At 49.0% G+C, this 22,491-nt stretch overlaps 1 protein-coding gene across 4 annotated transcripts in view; it reads left to right on the forward strand.

The window, feature by feature from the left end:
* Window positions 1-22,491, forward strand: part of RPS6KA2 (ribosomal protein S6 kinase A2) — a 375,008-nt gene that overhangs the window by 289,366 nt on the left and 63,151 nt on the right. For all 4 annotated transcript variants that reach the window (XM_036871414.1, XM_036871417.1, XM_036871415.1 and 1 more), the window contains 4 exons: window positions 2,174-2,255; window positions 15,763-15,843; window positions 18,099-18,178; window positions 21,049-21,155. In XM_036871414.1, the coding sequence (XP_036727309.1) occupies window positions 2,174-2,255; window positions 15,763-15,843; window positions 18,099-18,178; window positions 21,049-21,155 (350 nt within the window). The remainder of the gene's footprint in view (window positions 1-2,173; window positions 2,256-15,762; window positions 15,844-18,098; window positions 18,179-21,048; window positions 21,156-22,491) is intronic.

Below are 22,491 nucleotides of genomic sequence, written 5' to 3' on the forward strand. Positions count from 1 at the left end.
AGAGTCTCGGCTGAGCTTCTGAAGAAGCAGCTCTAAAAATAAAACGCGGGAGCACACGAAAAGTCCCCTGGGTTAAGTGTTAGAGATGCGGCAGCTGTCTTTGCCGAAATTGTCCAGTCGTTTGGGAACTTATCTCACTACATTAGAACGTGTTCCTGAACCACGTAACGATGAAGAGGCGAGAGGTACGGGATGCCTCGGACGGGAGGGCTCTCCCAGGGCAGACAGAGGCACCCTCTTCACTCGTATTAAATCCACTTTTAAGTCGATTGTTACCGTATTTTGTTGTTTCTCTCGAAATGCATTTGTCTCCTGTTGGGTGCTCTGCTTGCTGTAGGGCCGTTCCTGCTGCGTTTGTTGCAGGACCTGGCACGTGGCAGGAGCCTGACAAATATTGGTAGTGTGGAATTTTTTTCCTGTTCTTTTGAAAATAAAAGTAGAACTCCTTTTTTTTTTTAATTTTTTTTTAAAATTTATTTTATTTATTTTTAGCTGTGTTGGGTCTTCATTTCTGTGCAAGGGCTTTCTCTAGTTGTGGCAAGTGGGGGCCACTCTTCATCGCGGTGCGCGGGCCTCTCACTATCGCGGCCTCTCTTGTTGCGGAGCACAGGCTCCAGTCGCGCAGGCTCAGTAGTTGTGGCTCACGGGCCCAGCTGCTCCGCGGCATGTGGGATCTTCCCAGACCAGGGCTCGAACCCGTGTCCCCTGCATTGGCAGGCAGATTCTCAACCACTGCGCCACCAGGGAAGCCCCTAGAACTCCTTTTTAAAACAGATGAATATAAATAGCCATTATTATCCGTCATCTCATTTTTATTAATAAAACCTGAGTTGCAATAAAAGAAAAAAGGTTGATGTGAAGCGATCCGTGCAAGATGTGCATCCTTGAAACTAAACCATCATGGTCAGATGCCATGTGAACATGGCCTTCCGTGTGGATTTGAGTGGACAGTCTTCCCTACTTCTGAATCCACGCATGTACCTCATATACATATTCACGTGTGAGTTCCTACGGAGCCCCCTTATATTGTGGGGAAGAGGCGGAGAGAGGAATGAAAAGGGGGACAGAAAAGACCGACTCTGGATATTCCGAAGGCTCGACCTTCTGAACACACATTCTTCATATACCTGTCCTCATTTTTCTCCGTTGTCCCCTCCTTTTGAAAGAGGGGTTTTACTCTTGTCACTAGCGTTCCGATGACGAATGCCTCGTCTTGGGGCTAATGAGTCGTCTTCACTGCAGTACGGTGGGTAGATCACTCTGTCCCACAGCCCCTGTGGGTTTGAACACGATCCGTGGCGACTGCACCCAGTCAAGCTCCAAGCACACGCGGGCAGCACCTGTGCCTTCTGGACGCACGTGTCCTCTGCACCCGCGTCTCTGTCATGACAGCAGATTTTTGCATCTATTGGTAAATACTGTTAGGAAAAGCACATACTGTTGTTTCATCTGCGTGTACGGTGTTCTGTTCTTAACGGATACCCCAGGTTGGTTGGTTGGTTTTTTACTAATTTTGTTCAACAACTATGAATGTGACTTTTAAGCTCAGCCTCTCAAACAATTGTCTTTTCCTCCACGATACACGTCAGAATGTATCCCAGCAGATGTTGTGTCCACATGAGGTTATGTAAGAGCCATTTAGAAACCAACTCCATCCATAAACTTAAACTACTCAAAGCTAAAATTTGGATGAAGAAAGCTCAAAATAAGAGAGCCTAGCTCATCTTGAGAGTCAGAGAGTGTCCTGTGTGGTTGGCAGTGACTCTCAGGGTGGCCTTCGCCTTGGGGATTTACAGGGCATATTTACAATAAACCAAATGACCTCCCTGAAAACTTCTGAATAGTGTTTGTTTTTCTAAACAACTGGTCTTTTTTTAAAAGGAGGGTGCTATTCCCTCTGATATAAAATGTTTCATAGAAAGTGAATCGTGCGGAAAAAAATGCGATTCTTCATACGAACACGTAACATGGCTCCTCACAGGGTTGTAATAAATTAGATGAACTTTTCCTGACATCCCAGATGTTGGAGAAGATTTTACATTTAGGTTTTTCCTACAGTGTATTTATTTTATTGGAGTTTCCTAAACTCCCTGTGTATCCCCGTGTCAAATCAAATGAGGAAAATGAATTTACAGTCATATCAACTGCAGGTGTTCTGTGTTCTCTTTCTCAGGTGTTCCTGGTGAGGAAGGTCAAGGGGTCGGATGCTGGGCAGCTCTACGCAATGAAGGTTCTTAAGAAGGCCACCTTGAAAGGTGAGAGGTCACAGAGGGGGAGACACGTAACTGTGGTTTATCCTCTGCTTGTTATTGGGGGAAATAGACATTCTGTTTAGTGTTGCATGATTTCTGTATGTCGACGTGTTACTCTCTGATTGATAATACACAATACAAGCATGTCCCTGAATATTTAACATAGCCCTGCAAAATTTCCACAGTCTTCAGAGGGAAAGCCATATTGTGTAAATACCATCCTCCACATATGCTCTGCTGTAACGTACCATTTGGGGAAAAGAGCATTGAGGAGGAAAGCAAAAGCAGGTTGTTTCGGCTGTATTGGGCAACAAATCAGCCTAAATTCATCCTTCAGACTGGATTGCTCAGTTTTAAACAAAATGTGATTCACGGCTGTATTATTTCCCTTTCTGCCCCCGGACTGGGTTTTAGAAATTCAGTCCAACACCTGATTCCCCGCTTCTATACTCCTCCCCTCCAGAAAAGTATACGCACATAACGCAGGTCAAGGTAAGCTATTATCTAAAATCTCTATTCTAAGCTCAGGGTCATTTAGCCAGCAATACGTACAGCTGAGCACCAACTACGTCTGCTCTGACCACCTCCTATTCACCCATTGGTGAGGGAGGGATCCCTGTCCTAAATAGTGCTAGAGGCTGGGCACACAACACCTGGCCTGGGCAGGTGAGATGACAGAGTTTATCAGTCACCTGTACTCACCACTGGGGGAGGAGGGCACTGCACACCATGCTGGGCCACGAGGGGCTGCACAGGAGCAGAGTGAGTTGCAGGCTTTCTAGTAACAAGAGGGTGGGGTGGCCCCTGGTTCCAGGGAAGATGTGATGGGCTTGTTTGAATAGTTCTGTGGGCTGGCAGGGAACTGAACGTGTTAGGTTAAAGACCAGATGGGGTACAGCTGGTCTGGCTTATAGGGAACCAGCGGGGTGGGGAGCCTTTCCTGCTAGGTGGGGGGCATATCTGTCAAGGGCAGGGGAACTCGTGGTTAAGCCTTTGGGGCCCGTGAAACTCAGAGATGTCAAGGCAGCTCTTGAATTTTCAGGTCTTATATCACAACGTCCTCAGCACCTACACGCAGGCGACCGTACAAAAATATGTCATTCTCTCTGCCTTCAAGTCACTTACTGTCTAGCTGGTAAATAAGATATATTTTGAACCACATAGAACCAATAATATAGAACAATAAATGCATAGACCAAATATATACAGACCTAAACATTTTAGATACAAAGGAAGAAAAGAGTTCTTCCACATGAGGCCATTCAAAAAGGATTTAGAAGGTGAGCGAGACAATTCTTAAAGGATGGGTAAATGTTTCTATAGAAAACAGCAATCACGTTGACATTGTCAGCACAACCCATGAAAGAAAATACAAAAACTGCCCACTTTGGCCAGACTGGGGCCTGCATCAGAATCACCTGTGTGTTTGGGGAAAGTTGTTAAAAATAGATCCCAAGGCCCCACTTCTGACTTACTGGATTGTAATCTCTTGGGGCAGAGCCTAGAATTTGAGTTTTCTAACAAACTGTCCCAGTAATTCTTCTGTACACAAAAGTTTTGGGTTCTATGATATAGTTTTGGTTTTATAGTTTACTGTTGACACTGGAGATTTTAATTCAACAACGTAATTTAAACCGTGCTATTTATAGTGAACGTTTTTTTATTGTCGCTATAATACTATTTCTAAAATTGTTTTTTGATTGATCATGGCCGAATAGTCCAAGATCCTCATAATAATATAATTTTAAAGAATTGTTCGTTAAAAGATGCCTAGGAAACAAAGCAGCTTTTGACTTTCTATCCCCAACGTTGAATAAAATAATCTCTTCACTAAACAGTAGTTCCATAGAAATAGAAAATCAAATTAAACATTTGTTAGTTCAGGATCATCGGACTGTCTAAACAAGTGAACAGCTTCTCTGGCACTGCCTCAAAAGTTAAATAGAGTTACCATATGACCCAACTATTCTAGCCTAGGTATATAACCAAGAGAAGTGGAAACATACATGTACACAAAAACTTGTACATGAATGTTCATAGCAGCACTAGCTAATTCACAGTAGCCAAAAAGTGGAAAAACCCCAAATATCCATGAACTCATGGCTAAAGTATGGTACATCCATGCAGTGGAATATTATTTGACAATAAAAAGAAATGAAATACTGATGCATGCCACAGCCTGGAGGAACCTTGAAAACATTATGCTGGGTAAAAAGAAGCCAGTCACAAAGTTTCCCATATTGTAGGACTCCATTTATGTGAACATCCAGAAGAGGCGAATCCACAGAGACAGAAAGTAGATTAGTGGTTGCCGGGGCCTGGGGGGTTAGGGAGACAGGGTGTGGCTTAATGACTATGGGGTTTCTTTTGGGGTTGATGAAAATGTTTTATAATTGACTGTGGTGATGGTTGCACAACTCTGAATATTCCAAAAACCATCAAATTGTGTACTTTGGGTGGATTGAGTGGTACATGAATTATATCTCGGTAAAGCTGTTATTTTTAAAATGAACAGCTGGTACGTAACATGGCCATTTGCTAAAACCCACTCCTTCATCCTCAAAGCATGGAGGTTTACTCTCTCAGACCCAGAGCGGGCAGCTCCCTGTGGTTGAAGATGAGGGCAGGTCGAAGCAGAAGCCATGCCACCTCATCCTCTGACCAGATGGTTCCTGGTGATCCCCCGCCCATCTCACCTTCCATCAGCACATCTGATAACCTCACCAGCACGTGCTCAGTGCCCTTAAATTGCTCCCTTTCTCCTCAAGTTGTAACTGTTCCTTCTTTCCCATCAAATACCATCTCACCCTCTCCTGCCCCCAAAGGAGGAAGAGGGAGAAGTGGGAGAGAAATTGGAACCGTGGGGGAGCTTGTGTGTTCACCCTGCTCTGCAGGCGTGAGATAGAACCAGGAGCTGGGCCGGCGCTGTCCTTGTTCAGCCCGTCCAGCAGCCTCAGCCTCGACCTCTTAGCGTGTGTGCAGACACGCATCTCGGTGATCTCAGCTTCCACGGGAACGCAAGTCTCCACGTTTGTTTATGATCCGATCCAGTGTGTCCTTGAGAAAGTGCTCCTGATACAAGGTTACATGGATTAGGCAGGATATAAAACTGTGTTACAGAACGATAGTGATGTTGTTAAATGCATGCACGCCTCCATGTGTACAGGTAGATGCCTGTGTGTGTACAAATATTGAATATATGTCATGCTCGTAGGAAATATGCCAAAACGAAAACACTCATAGGATTATTGGGAGCTTTTATTTTCTTCTCTGTGTTCTATATTTCAACTTTTCAACAGACATAGAACATGTTTGACTTTGTATAATATAAAGTTTTTTGTCTAATATTCCAGAACAATACGCTTGACTATGTAAAATCGTTTTTACGTTGTGAGAATGAGCCATATAAGCATAAAACTTACAAGCATAAAGTCAGAAAAACTTCCCACCTCCTAGTGCTCCTTTAAAAGCCAGCTTTTGAACCAAACGTTATTTTATATCATCTACTATTTTAGCTTTTAAAATGGTCCATCACTAAAGAATAGACTTTTTCCCCAGAAGTGCAATCAGAACTTATTTTCCTAAGAGAAAATATACAAGTTTTACAAAACAGTCCTTTGTGTGAGGTGGCGCTTGGACCCATGATAGGAGGACCAAGTACGTCCATCACGGAGGCCAGGTCTCTGAGCCACCAAGGGGGCTTCTGAGCTTTCTAGACCTTCCTTTCTCCTCACTTGTGAAAGACGCCGGTTGCTTAGATTTGTTTTGGCTCCAACACCTCTGCATTTTGTTAGCCTGAGAGATTCGAATATACATAAGCCATTCTCCATCCTCAAAGCACCACCAGTTTGCAGGCTCATTAGTGAATCAGAAGAACGGGTTAGAAAAGAAATGTGGGTGAGAGCGGCGCCCTCCAGGAGTGCAGACCAGGAACTTCAGTAGTGAAATTATTTTGAAAAGGGGAAAATGGAGGGGGGGCGGTTCGGAGGACTCATGGCAATGACTGCAAACCTCCGGATTGTTTCTCAGAAACGCGGATGGCTGTCCCGTGTACAGAAGGGAGTGTCGTCGTCCTTTGGATTCCAAATAACTTGGCAAACGGATAATGGTCTCTGACAGCTCTGTTTCACCTTTAAATGGGTTTGGAGGGGTCAGGCGCCTGCCCCCGCCTTTCTTTAAAGAGGTGGCGCGCCATTTCTACGGAAAATGCCAACTGCTGAAGCAGCTGGCAGCGTGCCGAGCAGGCGGGCGTGAGCCGCCCCCAGCCTGACCCGCAGCCCCCCTTGCGTGCGTGGATGGCGCTGCTTGTACCGCCTGTCGCTGAAGGACCCTTTCAATGTGTCCAGTGTCTCTAATTGACCAAGTTTCTGTATTCGTGACTCAACGCTGAATTATCGCAGGCGACAGTTCTACGTAACAAATTCCAAACAAAATGAGTTCCAAAGGGTGACGCCCCACTTTGCGTTGTAGAGGAATTTGGTTTAAAAGACTGTCAGCATATTCCCAAGCGTGAGACCACAAGTGAAGCAAGGCGGATCTCCATCCCCCGTTTAGTGAGCTGGCAAGTGGGGACTGTCACCCACGTTAATAAGGTGGCTCCCAGCCTTGGCCACAAGCTGGAATGGCCTGCAGGACTTTCACAAAATGCTGGGGTCACTTCAGGTCAACTCCTCGAATCCCTGGCCTGGAAGTGGTCTGGGCATGAGAATCCGGGTGTCTCTAGGGTACTGCCAACAAGAGGACCCCGATGCAGTGGCTGGGAGCACAGACACTGGACCCTGGGACCCCATCCGGCTCAGACTCCACTGGCTGTGTCACCTTGGGGAACCTCTCCTGGCCTCTGTTTCCTCCTACTTAAATGAGATGATGTCAGTAATGGTACCTACCTCACAGCGTTGTTGATGTGAGGATTAAATCCGTCAATGCACGTGAGGTGCTGCTGGCACAAGTGGTTCGCTGTCAGCTGTATTCATCTCTGGTCCTTTTCTCCATGAAAACTGGCATCGGAGGTGGGTTAGGACTCTTCTGGTCTAGGTTTGGCCTAGGTCTGATTAAGTGGGGGGCAGGGAGGGGAGGGGAGGAGGAGGGTTGAGCCTTGGTTACCATCTGGTTAGAAGACTTACGGCTAGGTTCAGCCCTGGTTCCTCCAGCTACGTGAAGAGACTGTGATCGTATTAGTTACCAAGGGTGCCTGGCACCTGCTGGGGACCACAGACAGCCACTCCAGGATGGCTCCTTGTGTAGAATTCTCATTTCAGTGAGGATTGAAACACCTCTCCACAATGTGGAGAGAGCTTCTATATGAAATATCTCTCTGCAGTGAAAATCTTCCTGGTAGGACTTCATCTGCGTTCTCATGCCTAACTAATTTTTCAGCCGTTTTCCTTATAAGTCAGCTTCCTAAGCCCAAAGGTAATACATGCTCCTTGCTTTGAAGGAAGGAAGTTGTGTCCTGTTGATTCTAAAGGAAGAAAATATTATTCTGGCAAAATCTCTTTGTTTAGTAAGTAACTAATAGACCGTTACGGTCACTTCACGGGTGTTTCTGGCCAGCTGTGTGTGGGTTACTGCCAGAGCCTGGCTGGGAGAGAAGACGGAAATGGTCCCGAACGGTGCTTTCTGAGCCTGTCGGATTGTCCTTTGGAGCCCGGTTTCTGTCACTCCTCTATCCTTTCTTTACGTAGAGCTCTGATTCCATCACTCGAATGTCAGAAGATACTGGAGGGAATGCGGGAGTGTGTGGGGTGACCAGGACAGAAATGCATGGATTACATTCACGCTGATTACAACATTTTGAAATAGCCCCTGGTCAGAGTTAGCCTGGTTGGTTTCAAACCTCAGAATGTGGTTTCCAGCACCATTTTATTTCCTTTTCTCTTACACCAAGATGCTTTGTTTTGAAAACACTGACTTAGAAACTAAGCTTTAATTGGTGCCTTAGTTTGAACAGCTGTTATGTCCATGCTAATTCATTTATGTCATTTGATTCACATTTGGATGATTACAAATTCCTAGGGGGGAAGGTAAGGCAAGTTCCAAGCACACGTTTTAAGTGCCCTTATTGGTATTGTTATCCTCATTTTACAAATGAGGAAACTGAGTCACAATGCAGTGAAGCCACGCACTCAGAATCACGTGATTTGGAGGTGGCGGGGTCTCTATCCCGTGTTCCTCCCCTCCCAGGATGGGGGGCACCTGGGACCAGCCGTGCCCCCCACCCCCCGGGGCATCGTTTCCTCATCAGGAAGCCTCATCCAGCTGTCTCTGGGGTAGTTACTATTCAGGGGAGCTGTTTTCCCAGTAGATGATCTAAGACAAAAAGTAACATGTAAACATCATCCTTATGTAATAGCTCTCCGGTTTGTTGTAATACACCGCCTGTGTGCCTTGGCATCCTTTATATGTTCATTTCTACCAGAATTGCATTTCTTACATTGTAGAGAAAAAGTAGGAAATAGATTTTTTTTTCACTACTTGCATCTTTAATGCCTGTAAATATGAAAGCATAATGGGCTGAAGATTTACCCACCGAAGTATTCTCTGGTAAAGGAGTTAGTTAAGTAACCGTGTCAGTCTTGGTTTAAGTAATCTAGTATAGAGACAACTCTTGGGGAATTGTGCCTGATAGGATCATCAATGTGGCTAACGTTTTAATTTTCATCGTTCATGGTTTTCTTCCTTTTTTCTCTGAAGCGGTGAGCAGTACAAGTTTTGGTCACCAAATGTTTAGCAACACAGCTTCCCACGGGAGGCCCCTCTTTGCTATGAATTAGACCTTTGAAGGTTAAAAGATACTGTGTGAAGGTGGATTTTTATTCTGCATCCAGGAGACCGCTCGGCATATAACTGCAGACCTGGCAGGTTTTTGTGGACAGAGGCAGGAGGTGGTAAGTGTGGTCACTCAGCCGGGCAGAGCCTGAGTTCTTCACCAGCCTGGTGTCCGGCTCCCGTTAAAAGGCTCAGGCCTCCCCGTGGCCGCGGCCGCCTGCAGATGCATGGCTGTGTGCAGCGTGTGCGGTCCCACGCCCCGCGGTCCCTGAGGGATGTCGCAGCCCCGTCCACAGCGACCCCGGGCTTTTCTAAGGTGTACCTCCTACCTGGCCATCTCTCATCTTCACCGTGACCGATAGGACTTGTTTTTATCTCACCCTTCATTTTCTTTTCAAATACAGTCTCTATATAGTAGAATATAAGGTAATGTAACGTAATGTAACATGATATGACATGATATATAATGTAGTGTAAAAGTAACGTGTATTGATGGAGGTCATTTAAGAACAGGCAAATACAGGCAATGGTGTCCAACTCTAACGAGAGGATTTCGGTCCCAGCCTCGTTGCAGATGGAGCTCTCCTAGTAAATCCATCCTCCAAAGTAGGTTAATTATTCTTACCAGGGATTCTTATGCAGCTTGCAGTTGCCAAGTACTTCAAGATCAGTTTCATGAGCATTTCCCGACTGGCTCTATGAGATCGTATGGACCATTTTTCAGGGAGTTTTGGTGACTCGCAGAGGGTGGGGCTGCAGGAACTCCGAGGAGGCCTCAAGGCTCAAATCTGCTCAGGGTGCCAAGTCGTCGGCTGGCTGGCAGAAGGGACCTGCGTGCATTTTGGTTTGTCACTTGCCAGAGACTTCAAAGGGCTACGGATGTTGAGACCTTTTATTAGGGCACAAGGGGCATTAGCCAACTTTTTAACTCCAGAAGTCCAGAACAGGCCAAGTGGTCGAGGAAAGAAAATCAACAGGGTAGCATGTCCTGCACCTTCAGTTCCACGGGAGCACCTGGGAGCAGGTGCCCCTGAAGTTGTCTGATGGAGAGGGGGGCGTGGAAGCCTTGAGGACGTGGGCCCGATCCGGAAAATGTGGGGGGGGTTCCAGAAAGCAGCTCTGGTTTTGTGTTGTGTGTCGCGTCCAGCAGGGTAATCCCACAGTGTGCTTCATCGTCTACTTTCCCGGGAAGGAAACTGTGCCTTTCAGGTAGGACGAATTTACAGGCGCTCCCGCCTTCACGTCAGCCCCAGGGGCAGCCCCCGGCCCGGAAGGCTGAAGGACACGGGAAGGTCACAGCCGGCACCGGGAGCTGCAGGTTACCGTACAGAGCAAGGCAGCCATGGAAAGCACGTCACCCTAATCCTTCGCATCGCGGGTCAGCCACAAGCACAGGGTTGATGTGAAGTACAAAAGATTTTAATTTATCCCCGATGTCTACGGTTTATTAGTGAATCTCAAAATAGTCTAGGACATTTGGGTTTTTCCATCTATACGGTCAAGCCCCGCTCGATTCCAGACTCACATGCCTCATGCCAGAGAGTAAATATCACAGGGAGGCGGTGGCCTGGCCCCAGACCCCGCGCCGGTCCGGAACACCCAGCGGGAGATCACTGGGGACGTGTCGCCTCAGGCTGGCGTGTCTCACCATTTCTGTAACTCGTTGGCGCGGTAGCAATGGAAGGATGAAGGAAGCATCTCTCTGGGCTTTTTTTTTTTTAATGCATCTGAGTCTTGGGACTCAAAATCCCTTGGAATCCTTAGCCTCCGGGGGCAGCTTGAACTGCTTAGCGTCAGAAATGAAGCACTCGCTCTCATGTCGGTTTCTTTCTTGGTGGAGGGACCACTCTGCAGCTGCCCGTCAGATGGCTGAGGCACCGTTCAGGGCCTTTCCCTCCATCCCTGGTGGCCCGGGTGACTGCCACCACCCAGAGCGGGCGGTGGTGAGGTCAGGTGCCAGTTCAGCCCGGCAAAGCCAGAACTCGCAGACCCGGAGATGCCCAGTCACCTTTGCAGAGCCGGCCTCACGCCTGCTGTTTCACACCTGAAGGGCATTGCCTGTGTGACAGCTGTCCTTCCGCATCGTGTTAGCTTGGCCCCGGTCACTTCCCCCGTTGGCCGTCTGCAGTGATAAAATCCTGCCCCCGCATGAACACAGCCTTTCCCTTTTCCTGCCACCTTGGACCCAGTATGCTTGTGTTTCAGCAATTTATGCCCCGGGGGCCAGTCTTACCAAACATGTTTGTGAAAGCATCTTCCCCAAACCGATGTGTCTTATCTGTGCTCCATTAGGTTCACTGTTGGGGCTGGAGTCTTGGTTTCTCCGCTGTTATTTTAGACAGAATAAGAGTATTTAGATAGTGTGTGTATTTAGGCTTCTGGCCCTTTTTCTGTTTGTTTCAGATAATCTCTGAACTTTCTGTCTGCCTTTTAATTTTATGACCTTTTGGATGGGAAATCTGGTAACTCAGTCTATCACTCTCTCCTATGTTATTTCTTCCATTGCTTTTATTTAAAAAAAAGATTCCCACCCAGACATCAGATGAGTATTCATCTTTGTTACCATTTTTGCAGCTTGTTTTTTTAAACACTTACCTCTTTAATCGATCTTGGATTTATTGTTGTGTAAAATGTAGGGAAGAAATATATATTTATTTTACTCCTGTAACTGGACAGCCCCTTGGAACTTTGAATGTAAGCATCTTTTTCTAATTTTGTCACCAGGCTTATTATGGCCTTTGCTTTCCATTACAAATACTATCTTCAGATATGTAAGTAACACTAAGCACTTGTTCCTCATTCCAAAGAGGTCTGAACTCAGTGATAATAACATCAATCCCATTTAGAGGATTTTTAGATTTTCTTAACCAAAGTCAAAGAGTGAGCTTTGCAAGGAGATGGCAAGAAGGGGGTAGGAACACAGTGTCCCGGTCCTCTGCCACCTGCTTCACCAGATCACGTCATGGGGGTGGGAGTGGCCCAGGGCTTCTCCCCAGAGGAGGACATGCCTGGGGGTGGCAGTACATGGGGGTGACAGAAGACTGTCTCCCGCGGGCCCTTCGCAGCCGGCTCCACTCCCTGAGGCAAAGGACGCAGGAGCCTGAGATGCGTCGGATGAGGTTCCCATGGGTCCACACAGCTGCTGCTCAGAGAGGCGTCTTGTCAGCCAGGGTTGGGAGGGACGGCCCCGGGCCCCCTGTCACTGACACATCCCCCCTTCCTTCCTGTGACCCTGTCCCACCCAAGGTCCCCTTCTCAGCCTGCGCATGTGTTTGGAGAGACGTCTTTCGGATCCCACTGCTTACGTGGGATCCCTTTCTTCCTTCAGGGTCTTTAGCTGGCATCCTCTGCGTCTTTTGTTGAATGAATGGGTTTCAGCTTTTGTTTCTGTTGACTCTCCTGAAACCCCTTCTCTGCTGTTCTCCCTGGCAGAGCCACTGGAACCTGTAACTCGGGATAGACAGGAAACGGAGAGATTCCTTGTACCGTCTGCCTGGGGATTGTCTGCTTCTGCCCCCTTCGTTCTTTCTCCTAAGTGGCGGCCGTGCTGGGGTGTCCACGGCAAGCACTACCAGGGAATGAGCTTGTGTTGGGGACGTGTCCTGATGGAGCCGCATAGATGCTGCCACAAAACCTTCCCTCTGGTGTAGCTGCGGTCGTGTTTCATAACAGACCCTCTTATTTTCACCTATACCATAAACTACTTTTTTAAAGAATGAATAGATGAAATGTGTTTTAATTAAGAAGCATATCAAAACTTCTTAAAACGACACCAAAAAAAGCCACCCAGAGACACCGACTTCTCCTCGGGTCTTGCTCACCGGCCCCATCACACGCCGGCGTCTCGCCTCCCTCCAGGGTGAACGCAGTCGTGGCTGTGTCCCCAGCGGAGGAGTTGCTGCCCTCCCGGGGCCCTGAAGGTGGCACCCATGGAGACTTCCCTGGGATGTGCCGCCCGCTCCCCCGGGCACACAGCCCTCGGGAGGCTCCCCTGCTTCCCTTTTCACACTGCGGCCCCCAGACTCCCGCTTGCCGGGGTAGCTCTGCGTCCTGTGTGCCAGCGCTCGGCCCTTCCAGCGTCTCGGGGATTCGGGGCCACTGCAGTCACAGGGGTCTGTATCGGACCGGGAGCAGCCAAGCATCAGAGCAGAGAGAAAGATCAGGGAAAAGCCCTTGACTCTCACCATGCAGTGACGCTGACTCCTGACTCCACTTACTAGGCAGTAAAGTGACCGCAGCGCAGGCGTGGCCTTGGCTGTGGGACCAGCACCGTCGTGCTCACACGCTACCCGTTGTTCTCGTCATGGCCCCGTGAGGCAGGTACCATCTTCACCCCAGGTTGCAGAGGAGGAAGCTGAGCAGGGAGCCACCCGTGCGCTGGGACAGACGGAGCTCAGGCGTGTGTGCTCCAGGCCGCGGGCCCCGGGCTCTCAGCCGCAGACCCACCGGGAAGGTGAGCGGCCAGGGCACCAAAGCAGAGGTGGACCCCGGGGAGCCTGAGCGCCTCAGTGTGAAAGAGGAACCGGCCGTGGAGCAAAACGCAGGAGACTGTCCTGGGGCCCAGGGACAGGAAGGGCTTCTGTTCTCTTTAATTGTGATAAAACGCACGTAATAGGATATCCATCGCTTTAACCATTTGTAAGTGGTGTTAGTAAATACATTTGCAATACTGTGTAACCGTCACCGCTGTCTATACCCCAGACTTTCTCATCATCCCAAGCAGAAGCTCTGTCCCCATTAAACAGTTCCCCACTTCCCTCCTCCAGCCCCTGGCACCTACCCTTCTACTTTCTGCCTCTATGAAGTTGACTTCTCCAGGGACCTCATCTAAGTAGAATTATATGGCATTTGTCCTTTTATGTCCGGCTTACTTGGCTTGCTGTAGTGTTTTTAGGTTTATCCCCGCTGTATAGTGTGGGTTAGAATTTTATTTTTTAGGGCTGAGTGATAGCCCATTGCGTGGACAGACTCCCTTTTGCTCATTCGGGCATCCATCAGTGGACCCTTGGGTTTCTCCCATCTTTTTGCTGTTGTGAATAATACTGCTGTGAATGTGGGTGTCCAGTATCTGTTGGAATTCCTGTTTTCAGTTCTTTGGGGAATGGAATTGCTGGGTCATATGGTATTTCTGTGCTTAACTTTATGAGGAACTGCCAAAGTGTTTTCTACAGTGGCTGCACCATTTTACATTCCCACCAACTTCTCCACATCCTCACCCACGCTTGTTATTTTCCATTTTTTGTGTTTTTTTATTTTTTATTATAGCCATCCTTTGGGAAGGACTTTTAAAATAAAACTTTAAAAGTACATATCATAAGACCAAAGTATGAACGACTTAAATACCTGGTCCATACAGTGGTATTCATCATACTTGTCACACTTAAGAATATTTGAGGAAAGTTTCTGCCTTCACACACGCGGGGCCGTAGGACATCACTCGGACATTGCCCTGGGTGTACCAATTTGCTTGTGGAATCTTGGAGTTGTTCTTATTCTCAAGTGGTGATTTTGTTTGTTTTTTTGTTTATTTTTTCCTCAAAACTAATCCCATCTGTATTCCCAGATGGCTAAACTTTAGGCAATGTCAGCCCTGAAAAGAATAATATTGTAATTGGTTATAACACACTCATTTTTTAAAAAAAATCCATAATCCATAGTCATCCTCGGGAAGAGGAAGAGAAGGGATTTTCCTCTTGATTTCTAGTCCCATCAGAAATGAGAACATTGCCATTTTGTAACCCTGAATGACTCAAGCATCCTTGATCCGTATAAGCAAGGATCATATACGTGAGCTAACGGATGAAGGATTGTAAGGGAACCCACAGGTCATTCCATACCAAAATATCACCCCTCAGGTTATGTGTTACTTACAAGGGGATGTGCACATCTTTGCAGCGAGAGGCTGATGACTTGCCACCTTGACCCAGCGGAATTCAGCGTCACTGAGCGAGGGTAACGCAGTACCCCTCCCCCCATCTGCTGCACCTTGAGGCCTGCAGCATCACCCGGGAGGTATTTTTGCCAAAAATGTTTAGCCTCAACCTTATAAAGCCTCCAGACCTCACCTCGGTTTATAAGAAATATAGGAGTTAGAGCAACCAGTAAAGAAACACTCAGACACACCTAGGAACAATCTACAAGAAAACTGACCTGGACTTAACCAAAAAGCCCACAAAAAGCACAGGGGGAAAAAAGATGCGGGACCATTGTATTCTAGAAGCAAAAGGAATAAGGAAATATAGCAACCAGATCTAATGTGTGAACCTTGACTGAATCCGAGGTTGGAAAAAATAACAGCTGTAAATGACATGGCAGGGCGGGCAGGATTGGAATATAGATCAGATATTAGATGATATTATGGAATGATGGTGAATGTTCTTCAGGGCGACAGTCGCATTAGGGTTGTGTAAGAGATTACCTTGTTCTTAGGGAACGCTGCATGTAAATGCACCTAGGCGTCGAGTGTCACGGTGTCGACAATTTATTGTCAGATTTGTGGCTAGAATGTGTGTATGTGTGCGGAAAGAGAGAGAGATAGAGAGAGGGGGAGAGAAAATGTATCGAAATGTAAGCGGTTGTTGAATCTAGGTGGAGGACTTAGGGGTGGTCATTCAACCTACTCTTCCAACTTTTGTATATGTTTGAAAAAGTTTGTAACAAAAAGTTGGGGGAAATTATTTATATCTGATGTCTTGTGTTTCACGTCCTGCCTTTGAAAGCCTTCGGTTTTTCTGTCTTGCAGTTCGGGACCGAGTCAGATCGAAGATGGAGAGAGACATTTTGGCAGAAGTGAATCATCCTTTCATCGTAAAGCTTCATTACGGTAAAGGGAGTAAAAAAAATTCCCTACTGTTGAGAGGACCTAGACCAACCCTCCCCCAAATCAGAGGAAGTCGACCTAGATTCCTGGTCTCAGCGTCCAGCCCTGTCTGGGGTGGGGCTTTCTCCCCTGGGTTCCTGAGCCTCGGATTCTTCTTCTCTGGGGGAGGAGATGCCCTGTTTTCATCTCGAAAAACTGAATCTGAGGGAGCGAGAGGTTCCCCTTAATTAAATTATCATCATGGAGAAAGTGGTTTTAAAAAAAGGTCTCGACCTAGACAGGGTGAATCTATGACATATTTTTTCGTTGTTTCAGAGTAAAGTGCCTATGACCCCATAGTTTCTTTAAATCAGAATGGTAACATCTCCTGCATTTTAAGTAAAGACTATATTTTAGGCATTTGAAAGACGGTAGCGCTTTGAGCCCTCAAAACTGCCTTTCAAGGTAGGCTATTGTTTCCATTTTTCAGAAGAGAAAACTGAGACTCAGATGGAATAATTCTGATTTCTGAGGCCACATATCTGCGATGCCACGGAAGGCTTCTTCGTTTGCTTTCTGCCGTTTTATCTCCTCGGAGAAGCAATAAGTGAAATCTTCAAATTAAAAATAATGAGATGGCGGCTCCAGAGTCACGGCAGACTGCATTACAGCTTTGTGCCCTAATTGAGTAATTAATGTGGGCGAAGCGCTGGGCAGAACAAGGACAAATCCCGTACCTTGTTGGTACAGGGGCTCGGGGGCGGGCAGAGTTGTAGGAGACTGTCCGTGACTTTTACCCACGTCGGGAGTGAAGGCATGAACACACGCAAAGGCAGGAGGACAGAGCTCTTTGCTCGTGAACTTCTGATATTCCTAAGAAGACAGTTTAGAAAGTCCTGTTTGGAAAGCACGTGGCCTCTCCTTTCAGAAATAATAAGAGCCAACATGGATGTGACCTTGCGGGCAGCCGCGTGGTGACCGGATCCCTCGGGCCACGGGCAGGTGCCCTTAGATCCCAACGGTGGCGGCAGGCTGACCCCCCTCTATCACACGGCCGCCTCAGCACTGCTGATTTGCTGGTGTCAGATCCGATCCAGGTGTCATTTCGGTTGGTTTCCCGGGTGTTTTTCTGAAGAAGTTGAGAACTGGGGTCTTACAGAGATTTTTAAAGGCAACCTCCACGTTACCTCTGTGATTGATCAAAAGATACTTGCCCTCCATCTGCCCGTCAAGCCCTAGGACAGAACGTTCATCCACGCTGCAGTTTACACAATGCTGACAAAGGGGTTTCTAGTTAGAGGCTTTATGTTTCTAAAACCCCAACATTTATAATGCTTCTGGCATTGACTTTTAGAAAATGAAAAGTTCGCAAGTGTGTGTGGGTGTTGGCACCCCTTCCAGCCATACTTCCTTTGTGTGTAAAACAGATGCCACATGCCAGACCAGCGGGAACATTGAACTGACCATCCAGTAGCCACGGTGGTTAGTTTCTCTTGAGCCTCACGCGCATGCACTGTCCCCCGCTTTGACCAAGGCGTGCCCTTGCTAGTCGCGGGCGGGGGCTGAACCGTGAACTCCATGCCCATAACTGTGGCCCTCAGGGACCAAACTGAGAGCACGAGCGCCGCTGCCACCAGGTACAGGTAGCTGGGCCGGCCCGTCCCCAGCGCAGCCGTGAAAGAAGGAACAGATGGTGGATATCCTTGAGCCCTGAGTTGTACCGAACACAATTCCATAGGAAGGGGAGGGGACTCGTCTCAAACGGTCGAGGCGATCATCCTGCTCTCACCAGGCACCTTCCAGCAAAGCCAAGTCTCTAACAAGACACGGTTGTGCCCAAAGCCCCATGTCAATAGTGGTGATGAGAGCAAGTGGAACCTACACATGCTTCTCTCCGTGTGTCTTTCAATCCCTTTGTGATTAAAAAAAGGCAGGAAGAAGGAGAGAGGGAAGGAAGAAGGAAGGAAGGAAGGAAAGAGGAAGGAGGCGGGGAAGGGGTGGGGAGAGGAAGAGAAATAACCTCCAGACCGTGAATAAAAGTGAGAGAGACAGAACTCATCACCGTCGACTCCCTTCCCCAAGTCCTGCCCTCACACCGCTGTGCGGTCTCCAGCCCGGCCCCAGTGCTGGTTCTGAAATGACCCAGGGTTACAGGCTACGCGGTATGGTTTGAGCCAACGAGAGACGGGCTTTTTGCACTCAGAGCCTGGACCCAGGGGAATGATGTCCACCGCAGGGGACCGTGACGCCAAAATGCTCTCAACTCTCTCCTTCCGCAGCCTTCCAGACGGAGGGAAAACTCTATCTGATTCTGGACTTCCTGCGCGGAGGAGACCTCTTCACCAGGCTCTCCAAAGAGGTACACGGAGTGCAAGCTGTGGGTTTCTGCCTAGAATTCGAGGGACAGGCGAGCACGTGGGGTGGGAGAGGGGTACGTGTACGTGCGTGTGTGTGGTGTGTGTGGAAGAGAATGTGTGAAAGTGCATGTACATGCACGCACATGTGTGTGTGCAAGAGAATGTGAAAGTGCGTGTACATGCACACACATGTGTGTGTGCAAGAGAATGTGTGAAGGTGTGTGTACATGCATGCACATGTATATGCGGTGGGTGTGTATGTGTACGTATGTGTATGGTGTGTGGTGCGCACACGTGTTTTCAAGATGTCTCACAAGTCACACAGAGAAGAAATCTGTTGTCCTTGAAAGATCTTAAGAAAACGGACTCTTCCCAAGAACCCCATGGAGCTCTAGAACCTTCCCTGTGTAGAGCAGATGGAAACTCGATTTATGTTACGTAGGGAAGACTTTATTTCACAACGTTTCACTTTCCACTGTAGGAAGATGCTATTAACACGCTGACCACACATCCTGGGAGGGGCGTCGGGAGCGTCTAATTAGGGCTTCACCCGTGAGCGCTCCGTGACCCCCAGGGCTTGTCCTTGACCCCCACTACCTGACTTAGGAACTTTCCAGGATGTCTTGCAGCGCAGCGTGGAAGCTCTCTGGCCCCTGCTTCATGGGATGCAAAACCCAGCATCCTGTTCGAGGCAGTGATAATGCCAGGCTTTTAATCCTGATGATTCTGTGCAGTTTCCTTTATACAGAAGAGAGTGTGACGAAGGTGACAGCATGTTGACACGATGCACAGAACAGGTTCCCGGCCCTTCTGATGCAACCTCACCCGGCACCGGGGTTCTTACTGGGCTGTAACAGGGAGTTTGGGCTGCCCTCCCCCTTTCCTCACCGCCCACTTTTACAGCAGGAGATCCCTCCATCCTGTGTGAAACTCCAAAATGCAATCAGTCAAGGTGGAGCGGCAGTGGGGTCCCCAAGACCTCGGGCTGCTCTCTCCCTCTGTTTCCTGACGGTCCCTCGGGCAATGGCACAATTGATGTATTGGACTCTTGGCGATACAGGTTGAAAGCACGGGCTGGAGGATTCAGATCCAAGTTCTCCAAAAGCCCTTTTGGATCAGGTCTCTGGTCCCTCAACCTGCCTCACAGCTGAGGTCACTGTTCCAAAGATGGCGAATCATTTACCTCGGCCAGTTTCTCTTCTGATGCCTATTGATTTGCTCCTTTTCCCCCCACCCTCCCACCCCGGCCGAAGGAAGTCAGGCCACTGGGGGTTGGTCTGTCCAGCATCCAGTGTGACACACCCTGTTGTTGGGCTTCTTGACCAAAAAGGCAACACGCAAGGTACCCATAGGACCCTTTATTTCAGAGTAGAAGTGAAGTTGTCCAGCCTGGGCTCAACAGGGTCTCGGAGTTCACAGAAACACAGGAAATGAATGCTACCCTAACCCTAACCCTATGTAAAAAAGTGTTTCCCTTCCATCCTCTTCGCCGAGTCCACTAGACAACATCCTTGTGTGTGTCGGTCTCCGTACTGACTGCCTTCAAGAACCCACATCCATGGGTGTTTCATTCCCATAGAGAAACCCTTTGTCATTTGCACTTGGAGGCCACACAGAGCTGTGCCCTAAGAGCGGCCAAGGAGAGTAATACGGCCGCCCCTGAGCGCTGAGCTGTGGACGTGCCTGTGTGGTTATGTACAGAGATGGAGAAAGCTGGGCCAAAGAGAATTCGACAGCCAGCAGGATTTCCTACGGGGAAATCCTTCTCACAGGGAAGCCCACTGCGTATACTAACCAATTTAGAAAAGAAATACCCAACCAGGAAAGGTGCCGGGTCGAGTGTGGAAGACAGAACAGGAGATTCCAGAGGCCAGAGGGGCAGCGAGGGTTGGTGGCACCCAAATGTCATCCAGGACTTGGGGTGCATGTCCTCCCCACTGGGAGGCATGCCTTTCGTGAAATGGATGTGCTCCACCTTCGTTAGCCTAATGTATTCACTGTTCAATTCCCCAAATGGCCCTTATTAACCGATTCTGAGCGTCCCAGGCAACCTTCTGATTATGTATTGATTTTTCACGCATCTGCCTTCAGAGAGAATTCAGTCATGACATGGATTTCTAGTCTCTGTGGCATTCATTTCTCATGGTGCAGGTAAAGAATGGTTTCTGATACCATCTGGCTTGCTGGTAAGGTGACTACAAAATTACATGCTGGTTCTCACAACCTCAGGGACAGGGAGACAGTAGGAGACAATGACCTTGAGGTCTGCTGGGCGCCATGGCCTCGTGTGTGTTTTAGCTAAACCAGGGTCCCTCTCCCACCAGCCTCTCCGGCAAGGGGCACCCACCAATGCTACACGGGTGGGTTGTATTTGGTAGGACTCGTCCCACTTTGGGGAGATGGCAGTTCCTAGTTTGCACAAACCCAAGGGGTGAAGAGGTGAACTTGAAGGGAGGAGGGATGAAATTTGAGACACATTTTCAGTAAATCCTTCAGGCCTGTTTATATCAGACCTTCACAGTGTGGCTTAGTTTTTTTTGTTAAAGTGTTACATCAGAAGCACGCATATTAAAACGTAAACTGAGAAATACACTCCAGAGCTGCATGGTTTGTGGGGCAGGAAATGTCGAGAGAGGGAACCCTGCCCGGGGCTCTGCGCACAAGGCCGAGTCGCTTTGTGGGGAGTGCCCCCTCCCCTTCACTGGTCCTAAAACCTTGCTGAGAACTCATGTTTCCATTGTAGGAGTCGGAACAGCCTTGTCTGGGGGCCGCGGTCTGCGGAGCGGAGCGGAGTCTTCGTGGGGCTGAGTGCCTCTGTCTTTAAAGCCAGCAACCACAGAGCAGGCTGAAGTCTTGTTCTCTCTCCTGCCAGGTGATGTTCACGGAGGAGGATGTCAAGTTCTACCTGGCTGAGCTGGCCTTGGCTTTAGACCACCTGCACAGTCTGGGGATCATCTACAGAGACCTGAAGCCAGAAAAGTGAGTGAGGACAAGGCAGGGCCTGGCCCTGTTGCTGCCCACGTTGCCTTGTCCCTGTACTTAATTCCCTGGTGAGGCCATAGCCTGGGGACATCCCGGTGCTGGCACCCCACAGGCAGGGATTCCACCTGCCCGCCCCTGGAAAGGTGCCCAGACACAGGTGTGGCTTGTGCTGATTTGTGTGGGATGGTCCCAGCCCATTCTCACCTGACCCTCATGACACCCCCCAAGGGAGGCAGGGCTGGGCCTGCATCCCTGTGGTCCAGGGGAGGCTGGGCAGGTAGTAGAGGCTGGGCAGGTAGTAGAGGCTGGGCAGGTAGGGGAGGCTGGGCAGGTAGTGGAGACTGGGCAGGTGGGGAGGCTGGGCAGGTAGTGGAGGCTGGGCAGGTGGAGAGGGCTGGGCAGGTAGGGGAGGCTGGGCAGGTAGTGGAGACTGGGCAGGTAGTGGAGGCTGGGCAGGTGGAGAGGGCTGGGCAGGTAGGGGAGGCTGGGCAGGTAGGGGAGGCTGGGCAGGTAGTGGAGGCTGGGCAGGTGGAGAGGGCTGGACAGGTAGGGGAGGCTGGGCAGGTGGGGAGGCTGGGCAGGTAGTGGAGGCTGGGCAGGTAGAGGAGGCTGGGCAGGTAGTGGAGGCTGGGCAGGTAGAGGAGGCTGGGCAGGTAGTGGAGGCTGGGCAGGTAGAGGAGGCTGGGCAGGTAGAGGAGGCTGGGCAGGTGGGGAGGCTGGGCAGGTAGAGGAGGCTGGGCAGGTAGTGGAGGCTGGGCAGGTAGAGGAGGCTGGGCAGGTAGTGGAGGCTGGGCAGGTAGAGGAGGCTGGGCAGGTAGTGGAGGCTGGGCAGGTAGAGGAGGCTGGGCAGGTAGAGGAGGCTGGGCAGGTGGGGAGGCTGGGCAGGTAGAGGAGGCTGGGCAGGTGGGGAGGCTGGGCAGGTAGGCAGACCACCATTCCTCCTCCCACACCCCCTGCCCTCCCTCCTTAGGTGGGACCCATCCTGCACTGGGAATGTCTCACACGCCACCTCCTCGCTAGTTTGTGTCTTCTGTGCCAGTCTCTTCCCCACCTCCACCTCCGGGTTTGGAAAGCCCTTTCAGCTGTCTCGACAGGCCCATTTTTAGGTGACGAGTCAGATGAGCCTTTCTGAGTTTTTCTAAAAGACAGTGGCACCAGATTCCCAGCCCAAAATCCAATGAGATTTGTGTATCTTTGGCAATGATCATCTGTAATATTATTTCTAGGATATTTTGCTAATCCAGTCTAAATCTTTTTTTTAAAGTCCCTCCAAATAATAATGTTCTTATTTCAGGTTTTTTCCTACTATTTTCTGTGTAGAGCTGGCACAAAC

The sequence above is a fragment of the Balaenoptera musculus genome, chromosome 12 (genome assembly GCF_009873245.2).
Source record: "Balaenoptera musculus isolate JJ_BM4_2016_0621 chromosome 12, mBalMus1.pri.v3, whole genome shotgun sequence".
NCBI lineage: Eukaryota > Metazoa > Chordata > Mammalia > Artiodactyla > Balaenopteridae > Balaenoptera > Balaenoptera musculus.